The sequence below is a fragment of the Melopsittacus undulatus genome, chromosome 7, assembly GCF_012275295.1.
Source record: "Melopsittacus undulatus isolate bMelUnd1 chromosome 7, bMelUnd1.mat.Z, whole genome shotgun sequence".
Taxonomy (NCBI): domain Eukaryota; kingdom Metazoa; phylum Chordata; class Aves; order Psittaciformes; family Psittaculidae; genus Melopsittacus; species Melopsittacus undulatus.
The window spans coordinates 71,855,384-71,866,399 of NC_047533.1; the positions used below are offsets into that span (position 1 = coordinate 71,855,384).

The 11,016-nt window shown below is 41.0% G+C and overlaps 1 protein-coding gene across 2 annotated transcripts; it reads left to right on the forward strand.

Moving 5' to 3' along the window:
• Positions 1 to 330: 330 nt before the first annotated feature.
• Positions 331 to 10,557, forward strand: DCK (deoxycytidine kinase). 2 transcript variants are annotated; one of them, XM_005142728.4, is made up of 7 exons: positions 331 to 459; positions 1,711 to 1,829; positions 3,798 to 3,991; positions 4,552 to 4,699; positions 5,799 to 5,914; positions 6,389 to 6,488; positions 9,436 to 10,557. In XM_005142728.4, the coding sequence occupies exons 1-7, from the start codon at positions 390 to 392 to the stop codon at positions 9,460 to 9,462; spliced, it is 774 nt and encodes a 257-aa protein (XP_005142785.3). In that variant the 5' UTR covers positions 331 to 389; the 3' UTR covers positions 9,463 to 10,557. The 2 variants fall into 2 exon arrangements, with proteins under 2 accessions (XP_005142785.3, XP_030899256.2); XM_031043396.2 differs by lacking the exon at positions 9,436 to 10,557 and adding an exon at positions 8,230 to 8,355.
• Positions 10,558 to 11,016: the final 459 nt, after the last annotated feature.

Here is an 11,016-nt window from a genome sequence, read left to right on the forward strand (position 1 = left end):
TGATCACGACTCCCTTTTGTTGATGGGTTTTTCCCTGTTGGACCCTCAGGAACCAAGATAGCGCTATGCTGGGATGGTATTCTGGGAAGCACCCAGTCAAGTGCGGGTTCAGTGGGTGTTTGGGGGCTTTCAACTGCAAACAAGTGCCTCGGTCCCTCCTAAACCCCTCTGATTGTGACTTCTGGTATGGGAGATAACTGGTGACACCCTCCGGTCCCCTCGCTGCTCCTCTTGCTCTGCCTGCGGCTAGTTAGGTCTGAGCGAACCCCATCCCGCCCCCTGCCGCCCGCCCATCGATGCGCTCCGTTCCTGCCGCGCATCCGCAGATCGGGGCTCGACTGCCCGCCCTGCCGCCCTCAGCGCGCCAGGTTCGAACGCTGCTGTCCGCCATGGCCACTCCTCCCAAGCGCGGCCGGCTGCAGAGCAGGATCAAGAAGATCGCGGTTGAAGGAAACATCGGTGAGTCGGGATTGCTGCCATTCCTTCCTTTCTCCCTTCCCTCGTCCTTTCCTCCTTTCCCCCCTCCGAGCGACCTCCCTCCTTTCTCCCTCCTCGCCGGGCTCTTCCTCACCTTTGGCCTGCGAGAAAGGGGTTTCATGAGGTAATGAGGTGTGAGTCAGGCCGGCGGGGGGTGTTGTGCCGACAAGCCCGCCGGTAACGTTAACTTTGTTGGCACCATAGGAATTAATGAATTGATGCTATAAAAATGGCGGGATTTGGGGGGGGCGGAACTTGAGGTTTTGGTTTATTCACCTCATTAAAGATGCGTTGGAGTCTTGGCTGAGGCTTCTCTCACAGCCTTCCCGACTGTAGGGTGGAACACCGGTGTCAGTGCAGACTGTTGGCTCAAATTTGTCATGTTCAGGGCTCCTAATGAGCAGCAGAAGCCTGTTACGGAGAGCAGGAGTTAGGGGCTGTTCATAAGACACTTTCCTCTGTTTGTTTTGGTGGTTTTGATGGTCTTTGAGTTTTGTTTGGTGCAAAAAAAAAATTTATTTTTTTGTTTTATGGGTTTTTTTGTGGTTTTTTTTTTTTTTTTTTTTTTTTTTTTTTTACAAGAGGATGTGTTTAAAATCGAGGATCCGGCTTGAAGAGCTGTCAGCTCATTTACTAATCCATGCTGCGGCAATTGATAGCACCAGCCGTTGGCCTGTGTCAGCTTCAAGTCTCTCTATTTAAATATATAGAGATATTTGGCAGATGAATGACTTGTGTGCTGGAGGAAGTGACTAGTAGCACCTCCATTTGAGAAACCATCACTTCTGCTTTATGTTTCTTTCAACGTTGCTTGCCTTTTTTTTGTGGGGTTTGTTTTAGATTCCTAAAATAACTTGGAAGGCTGTAACTCCATGCCTGAGATGGGACCACTCGGTATCCTTAGAAACTGAAGACTTGGTGTTCTAATTGCAAATATAACTTTTTGTAATGTAGATAATTGAGCTGGGCTGAGACATCTTGTCGTTGTGTTGTTGAATTGGCTATTGGTGTGGTATACAACAAAAAGGAAAAATCTGATGCTCACTGAATTGGTGATCTGTGGTACTGGATGGTCTCTGATGACATCAAGTGAACCATATGTGGGTGTTGGAGACTTCCTTATGGGACTTGAAACTGGAGTTGTATAGTGGTTAAATAATGCCACTCTTCGGTGTGAAAATGGTAACAAATGTGGATTTTAACTGTGGTTTTTCCTGCATGCTTTGTCTACAGCTGCAGGGAAATCAACGTTTGTGGAGATCCTTAAACAAGCTGATGAGGAGTGGGAAGTTGTTCCTGAGCCTATAGCAAGATGGTGCAATGTTCAGCCCAGCTCTGAAGAGGATTGTGAGGTATGGCACAAGAAACTGAGGGTTTTTTTTTTTTAAACAAAAAAAACTCCAAACCCCAGTTGTATGTTCTCCTAATTTCAGAAGACCAGTACATATGATAGATGAAAATATATGTGATAGCAACTTTTTTCCTGATTCTTATTTCAGTATCTGAGTTCCTGTTTTCTAGTTTGCTTGGTGAATTGTAGAATAAATGTTATTCATAGTCAGAATATAAATGATAAAGGCTGTAAAAGCCTGTTCTATGTATAAAAGCAAAGGATGGAAAAAGAGAGTACTAAAGTTACTTTTATCAACTCCGAATGAGCAGAGGGTTCTCTAGGTGACCTTGAAGTTGTCCCTTAAAGTATCTAGGAAATAACTAACTGCTAAATGGTTTGTAGTGGTGGTTTTTTTAGTCAGCTACCTGTAATTTTGTCAGCAATCCAGCTCCTACCAAGTTGCCACTGTCCTGGCTGTGTGGAGCTTTTGAAGAATTGTAGATAATTTTCTTTTTTAGTTTTGGCAAAAAGTACAGTGTGTTTTGGTGAACTTAAGTGGAAGCTTTTAATGGAGGTGTGACATTCTGTGGTGTGGAATATCCCATTGGCAGCTGGGATCAGCTCTTCTAGCTCTGTTCCTCCCAGCTTCCTGCCCACCCCAGCCCGGTTGCTGGGGGGCAGAGTGGGAAAGGGAGAAAGGCTTGAGGACATTATATATGACTCCTAAAATTAGATAGGAGACACAAAAAGGTTCCTAAGAATAAGACAATGCTTGGTGTTAAGCTGTTTGTGGATGTGTCTGTGGGTGTCTTACACTCTTCTGCCGTGTCAATAGCCTGTAGTATTTGTGCTGTTGTCTTATTCACACAGTACCAGCAGCAGCTGCCATAGAACAGCACGGGACTGCACACCAGCTTGGTTATATGAATACTGTACAGCCCAAACAACAGGCCTTTGTTTTTTCTCCTTTTCCTTCCTCTTCCTGACAAAGGTCCTCTGACTTGTGAGAGGTTGCTGTAGCTGTATCTTCTCTGCTTGATGACAGAGCAGGAGGGTATATCCTGGTTAGTGGAACCAGACTGTGTCCCCTGATTCTAGCAGACTTCTGTCCTCTGCCAGCTAGGACTCTTCCAAGCAGTTCCCAGGCAGGTTTGGGCAGTAGAATAGCCCAGGGCTCTGCTGACAGCGCACTGCACTTAACTGTGTCCTTCTGGAGGCTTCGGAGGTGGTGTGCTGTGAGCAGTGCTCTAGGATGATGCTTGGCCAGTGTCAGAGCATAGTGCTGGGCATGTTTAGTTTACTACCGCAAGTATTGTTGCAGGGAATTAGAGGCGAGGATGAAACCTGGAATTCCAGAATCTTTTGAAAATATTTAAGTATTTGGATTTAGTGTTAATGTAACAGAAAGACTCAGAGAGAAGCAATCATCTTTGGTAAACTGGGGTTTTGGTATCCTGAGTCACACAGCTTTCTGTTTCCGTGAGCTTCAGTGGTTCTCTCAAGGTGTTGGATCTCCATTGTTGGCTGAGGAAGATCTTTGCTCTGAAGTCTGTTCTGAACCTCCTAGACAACGTGAGAGGTCTGAAGATGCTATGTCAGTAGCTGTTACCATAGGAAGAACTGTAATTAATAGATGAAAACCAAAATAAGGCCAGTTTTAAGCTCACACTTGCCAGAGTAAGAGGAACATGGATTTTTCTACCATGTTGTTGACTTTTTGTACTGATACCTTGTAAAGAGTGATCAAAGTGTTTTGGTACTTGGGCATGTTGGCATTGTGGATTGCAGAGAATTGCTCATTCAGCTCAGTGTCATGAGAGTTGCTCTGGAATTTATGCCTTGTATTACAAAGAGGGCTGAGAGGTAAATGAAGCAGTTGTAAACCTGAAATGAATGCTGAACAGCTTTAATGTTGTAGAGCAATTCTGTTTCACCTTAATTGTCCACCTTCTTCACTTAAGGGGTCTCTGTATTTGTTAACAACCAGGAGCTGACCACATCACAGAAGAGTGGTGGAAACGTGCTTCAAATGATGTATGAAAAACCAGAGAGGTGGTCTTTCACTTTCCAAACATACGCGTGCCTGAGCAGGATCCGGGCTCAGCTCAGGTCCCTTGATGGCAAGCTCAAGGAGGCAGAGAATCCTGTTGTCTTCTTCGAGCGATCTGTCTACAGTGACAGGTACGTTGGACTGGAGTCCTTCAAGTGAAGATCAGAATTCTCCTAAGTAAAACTACTGGTTAGAGGGTTTGTAATTTTGTTGTATATTCTCAGTTAATGAGATGTGTAGTTTCTCATTCTTTGAGTGTAGGTTTTTTATGCTTTGTGCATGAAAGTTTCTCTTCAAAGAAAGGAGAGGAGCAGGCATCAAGAAAAGTTGCAATTTCTTCTTTTGTCACTTACCCTTGTTTTCTTTTACGGTCCTTGATTACAGACGTAGCTATTTTGTAGTGCTGTACCCTGTGCTTCTGGGTTTGGAAGGGTAGATTTGATAATTAAGAAGGTTAGATTTTATATTTGAGATGCCAGTTACTGATTCTGTGGGCACATCTCTGGCCAGCTCTAGTGGACATAGAGGATGAGGACACCAGCTGTTTCTTTCCATTCCAAACATACCTCAAAGAAGTTGTAAAATTACTATGCTCAGCTTCTTCTCTACTTACAGTGCAGTACTTCAGGCGAACAAAGCAAGAACTGTGTTCAAGCTAACTTCTGTTTCCATAACTATTATGTGTTCACAGGTACATCTTTGCAGCCAATTTATATGAGTCCGATTGCATGAATGAAACTGAGTGGGCTATTTACCAAGACTGGCACTACTGGATGCATCAGCACTTTGGTCAGAGGGTGGCGCTGGATGGCATCATTTATCTCAGAGCCACTCCCGAGGTGTGACCTTACAGAAAACGAGAGTGCATGTTCTGTGCCTTGCTTGCAAAATTTGATCTTTGTTTATGCTTCATTAGGATTTTTTGTTTCGTTGGTTGGTATTTTTAAGTATAGTGTTTAACTATGATTTAGACCTTTTTTATGATAATAGAATAATGTGCTTGCAGTCAACTCCAGTAAGGTCACAGTTGTGTGCCACTGCATGTCACTGTGTCTTTGTTTTAGGGATTGCTTCGGCTGTCTCAAGCAAAGAAACAGTTGAAAAATGCTTGCTTGAATGTGATATTCTTAAAATCTTGAGCTACCCTTATCTTTCGCTGTAACAGTCCTAATGATTCCAGTGTAGTTCAGGTTGCAGTATTCCCCTGACGGCTGCAGTGCTTGAGTTATGACTAATCAGTCTGGAAATACTTGAAAGAATATTCTTTCAAATGTAGCCTGTGTATTTTTTAAATAAAATATGATGATATTGGTTTTCTAATTATAAAAACAGAATATATGGCAAGAGTAAACCAGAAAATACCGCTGGAACTGGAAACTACAGTTTCTCTGAGAGCTTTCTTGTTAGGCTTGCTTCTGAGAACTTTTTTTGTTTGGTTGTTTGGTTTTTTTCTTTTATGTAAAGAACGTGTATATAAACAGGAAAATACAACAGTTTTAAACAGTTCTGATTTGCTCCTTATTGAAGCTCTGGATGTGTTCAGGACAGGAATAAATGATATCCTACATGGGAAAACTGGTTTCCTAAGAGTGTGAAATATATAATGAGATTTTGTAATGTCAGTCTGTGCTCTTTTCATGCAATACACAGGTACCCCTTCTTTGAATAAAAAGCTTACTTGAGACTTTCCTTGTAGTGGAGAAATAGCATGATATGTTTCCTTGGGTTCCCCTTTGATTTTGACTGTAGTCTGGGCTTCATCAGCTGAACATGGCATAGTGTTTCTATGCTAGTAAGATAGTTAGCAAGTTGAATATTCATCTCTGGCAGAGAGAGGCATATCGAACACAGTAGGATGGGTTGGCAAAAGAAACTTTCGCAAACTAGACTTTTTCTACAAAAACAATAGTTTTTTAAATTATTATCTTTTGCCTTTAGAAATGCTTAAATAGGATTTACTTGCGTGGAAGAGATGAAGAGCAAGAAATTCCCATGGAATATCTGGTGAAGCTTCACTATAAACATGAAAGTTGGCTTCAGCATAGGACACTGCGGTAAGGTTTGTTTAATGGTTACTTAAGGATGGATAAATCTTTGTAGGGATGTTTCATAATATTTTTTCCACCAGTGAAACTTCAGCTTTTCCTATAATATGTAAAGTTAAACTCTAGGAATGTTTCTATCTGTAGTTCCTTAGTAGTACTGGCTTGACATGTTAATCATCACTAGGATGCACAATGTGCCTTGAGTTCTCTTTACATAGAACTCTGAATAGCAGAGGATTCAGCTGAGCTAATTTAATATGCAGTTAAATTTAACTTCAGGTGCTGGGGGAAGAGGATGTTTGAGAATCAGTCATGTATCTTAGGTGCAACTGTAAATTCAAGCTGCTTTATATTCAGAGTTTGTGGCTGTAGTTTGTATGTGTAGTTCTTATGGGATTCTTGACAAGGAAAATGCTGACAGACTTGAGCAATGAGTACTTGTTTTCAGCTACTAACATTTTCTGTGTTCCTATCCTAATACAGAACGGATTTTGAGTATCTCCAGGAAATACCTATTTTAACATTAGATGTTAATGAAGACTTCAAAGGCAAAAAGGACAGATATGATCACATGACTGAAAAGGTAAAATTTCATAAGCAGAACAAACTGATGAGTGAGGTTTGCTGCCAGCATGTCAAAAGGAATTCAGTACACTTCTTGCATCCTGAATTGCAGCACTGTTTGAAGTCAAGCTAGGCTTAGAACCTGTGGTTCTTTATAGTATTTCCTACATAAAATTTCTATTTCAAAAAGAAAAAAAAAGGAAAAAACTAAGGGGAGGAAATGTTTCAGGCATGTTTGAGAAGACTTTGACATTAATAGCTTTGTTTGTAAATAGACTTTCTAATTTAAATATCTGTCAACTGTTTGAAAGTCTTCCTTGTGTTAGGTGTGAAAGTTCTCACCTACAGGACTAGTGAATAAAAGAACTTTGGTTCCAGGTACTGTGAAAATACAGTACAAAACCAGTACAAGGGGAAACTGAATGGTGAGTTTCCTGAACCCGCAGCTGAATTCTGATCTGAAGCAAATGATTTTAGGTTTTGTTGATTCCTCTAGCTAAACGAAGGGAAGTATGGGCTGCCCCCTGTCCTGGTTCCCATGTCACAGCAGGGATCCTTTGCTCTAAAAATGCTCTTCAGTGTATAGCCATCAATTCTAAAATAGTCCTGGAGTTACATTTGGATAATGAAGAGTCTTACAGCCTGCTGCAGTATTTTTAGCCTTCTTTATTAAATTGGAACTATCATGAAAGTTTTTTCCTTCAGTTGTGTTTATGGAAGTGTTAGTCAAAATCCTCAAAAGTGGGGTCTGAAACTTGAGGCAGTACTTTTCAAATGTAGCTTTCTAACTTCAATTACTTACAATTACTTTGGGATGTAATGCAGAATATTCATCAGAAGCATTTTTTAGTTTTATTTGAAGGCATGGAAAAAATGCTGTCTATTTGATATACAAAGAATTCAAGGTGAGGTTTGTGCTTGCATTAAGATCTAATCCTTAGCACAAAAAGATGTAATACGTATTTTAAAGCTAGGTCAAACCATCAGCATTTTAGCTGTTCAGGTATTTGCTTTTTGAAGCTTGGTGGGGTTCAGCTGAGGACAACTTGACTTTTATTTGAGTAGTTGCAATGAGTTACAGATCTTAGCGATGGTGTGTACACACATTTCTGCTCTTTGGAAATAAATTGTTTACCTCACAAGAAGACCAGCTTTGATCTCAGTTGATCCTCTGAGAAGTAGAGCTGCTCATCTGATTAAAACCAGTCTTAATAGTATTTGCTCTTTTAAAGTTTGATACTTGATGGAATGATTGGACAACACAGTTGTGGAGTGAATATGTTTCCCATCTGCACCATGAGATAAGGCCAAGCCCAGGCACCTGTATAGGGATTTCAGAGGATTTTACTTTTGCAGGGCTGTCAGGTTATCTGGGAGCAGTCTAAGCCCTGTGTTGGCCTTCATATTTTTATTTTTTTTATTTCTAAATTTTCAAATTCCAAGTGGACTCCCAAAACTGCTACACTCTTCATGAGGCTGGGTGCTTGGTCCTTCAGTGTAGCTCATGTCCCGTGGGGACCTAAACCTGGCTGCTTCCTTCTTACCTCTGCTGTGACGCTGACAGGCAGAGACCTGTCCTGAAACTATGCCTAGTGCTAAGCTTCATAGTGTACTTACTACTGCTTTGAACCTTCCTGAAGCGGAGGGGGCTTTCTCATAATACCTTCCCAGTTAGAGCGCTGGCACAGTTATGTGTTTCCTTCTCTCCAGGAAATCATTCTGACCTCTTATTTTTTCTGCCTCCTTTAACCCCCAACTAGGAAAGGAAGGGTCACAGGTAGAGAATGTGATCCAAGATCTGTTTCCATTTCACATCAAGAATTTGGACTAAATGCTTACAGGTATGCTCTGTGTATGAGAGCTCTGACAAAGGAATAATACCACGTTCTTTAGTACATTGTCAACTCCTTTCCAGGCAGTAGTCTAGCTTGAGGGGACAGAGAAGAAAATGCTCCCAGTTCAGGCTGTATTGCAGCTACTTGCTAGGATGTTCTTGAAACTGGGAGATAGGAGTTGTATGTTTCTTGGGTCTTGTTGTATTTTAAAAAAGGTGGTCTGGCCCTTGCTGACATATATTCCTCCCCCAAGACTGTAAAGGGAGGGATAATTACCCTTTTGTGAAGGTGGCATGACAAGGCAGCACATGTATGTATGGCAAGAAGCAAATTCTCTGCATGTTGTCTTCCTGCCACCTTTGATAGTGACCTGAATTTAAAGTCTGAAGTGACCACATACTTAGGAGTGTAGTGGTAGCATGCTGCCTGGTTTGGATCCTGTTCTCATGCCATTGCATGGATTATTTAAGGTGCTTTGCTGTTTTTTGGTACTCAGGATCAGGGATTTCTGACTCAGGGTTTTAGATAGCTTTCTGTGGGCCACTATTAATTTTTAGGTAGCTGTAGCCATTTGAACCACTCTTCAGGTACTGGAAATGGAGTTCAACAGTACCTGAGCTCTTTATGGAACTGTTCTACAGTATCAGATTTTTTTTCAGGAACTGTGGTTTTGCTAGGTACTGTTATTTGCTATCCTCAAATTCCAAGGAACATAGTAATTAGATGCATTGGGTTGTTCATTGACGTGAAATGTGAGCAGTGTTCTGGCAGTGGGTGTGACTTGGTGCTTTCCAAATGCTGGTGTTTTGAGGTGCTCATTATCTTCCTCGTGTTTAGGTTAGACTTGCTTTTACAATAAATCAACTGCAACATAGGGCCATAGTTTAGGACCATGGGAGGAATGAGCAGCATTCTACTGAGTGTCTCTGCACTTGCTAAGTTACAGGTATCATGGCTGAAAAAGTTCTTGATGGACAAGAGATTGCATAGATGAGGCTAAGATTCTTTTTCCCAGTTCCTGTTTCTGTAGGCTGTAGTAAAGCATAAGGCAATGGGGAGGTAAATGTGGTTGCTGTATATTTCTGTTGATAAATACTTAGTTTGATTGACCATGTTTGTTTCTTTTTGCAGGTTAAAGAATTTGTGCGCATGTTATAATCCTCTTTGAAGTGCAGGCAGAGTCAAACTCTTCCAAACACCTGCACGACCAAAGTCTGAAGTGCAGCTTCTGCTTTTATAGAAGGCCTCTGGAGAGGCAGGACTCAGTACTGTTGATTTAATTGTGAGGAGCAAACAAGCTTTGTGAATAGGAAATTATTAAATAAACTACTAGGTCTGTTCAGTATTTTATGAAGTAACACACAGATTCTGAAGACACTCAAATTCAAAGAGTTCCTGAATGTTTTGCCTGTTTCTAATCAGACCATTAAGTTCTTCTGGAGTGTTTCATTGTATTTTTTTAAGTTTATTTTGTGCCCAATAGCTGTTTAATGTTCAAGAAGGTAGTGGGGTTTTAGATCTCGACTTTTTTTAGTGGAATTGACTTGTAATGGATGTCTTATTGTTCTGAGGAAGGAAAAAGTAAACCCCATTTTTGCTGCTGAGGGAATTTTAATATAACCTGGAGTTTGAGGCTATTGAGAGACTTTCCATTGTTCAGCATGTTTTCCCAAGCTCTTAATACAACAGAGATGCTTTTGTTGTTGCTAAGTCGTCTTCTCCTGTGGAGGATTGTTTGCTTGATGAGTACTGTAAAAGGAAGAACATTTTGCAAAAGGCCTCCATTTGTAAATGGCATGTTTCTAACCCTTCCCTTAATCACATTTTGGATGTCAGAGGTGGCTTCTTGCTTTTCCTCCAGCTTCTCCATTTGTTCACTGAGCCTTCTAAGTGCCTACATGAGATCTGGCGATACTGGCAGTAGGCTGTCCCTGTCTTTTCTCATCCTCGTGTAGTAAGAAGGGGAGACTTCTGTGGAGTAGCTGCTGCTCTAGTGCACTGTGTTTTATTGACTGAGCCACTGTTGTTTCAGGTGCAGAAAAGACTATAGAGGGTACACATCTCAACATAGTGTTTTATGAGCTGCTTTGTTCTGCGTTAAACATTTCTGGTTGATTGCACAGTTGGCTTTTGAATGCCAAAGTCTATTGTAAAGCATTTTATTGTTTGCTGTGATGCCTGCGTTACCTGCGAATTTGAGATGCAATCTCAAATTCCTTTGTGGTTGATATTGTGCTGGTGTGCTCTAACCCTTGACTGAAAAATAAAGGTATTTGAAAAGACTTTTTCAGTGTTTGATAGTGTTGGCTCTCTTGTCTTTTAAAAGAAATGATGTTACAGATTGGGATGTCATACTGGTGCAGCAAAGGAATTTAGGAGTATGTGTTCTCAGTGTATTGGCTGTCCCAAGTCCTATAAGATTTCTGAAACGCTGACTGGATTCAGATTTTTTTTTCACGTCTGTAAAATGTGTTTATGGGAGAAAAATACAGGGTTATATAAAATGTGTCATATGTATAACTTACTGATCAGTGAAAGTGGTTGTGTAGTATTTATGTTACTGTGGAATGTATCAATAGTATGGTAGAAAGTCTTGGTTTAGACTGTCAGATTGCCTAGGAAAAGGAGAGCTTTTCAGATCTTTGTTCCAGAAATGAAATGAGGTGGAATGGATGAAAATTGTGTTCAGATTTTCTTTGCAGAACCTTTTAA

What these genes read in the sequence shown, in the direction of transcription:
- DCK (XM_005142728.4), top strand. Translation starts at nt 390, where the DNA reads ATGGCCACTCCTCCCAAGCGCGGCCGGCTGCAGAGCAGGATCAAGAAG. An exon ending in CGCGGTTGAAGGAAACATCG is followed by an intron (nt 460 to 1,710) that starts GTGAGTCGGGAT and finishes CTTTGTCTACAG; the next exon opens with CTGCAGGGAAATCAACGTTT. An exon ending in CGATCTGTCTACAGTGACAG is followed by an intron (nt 3,992 to 4,551) that starts GTACGTTGGACT and finishes ATGTGTTCACAG; the next exon opens with GTACATCTTTGCAGCCAATT.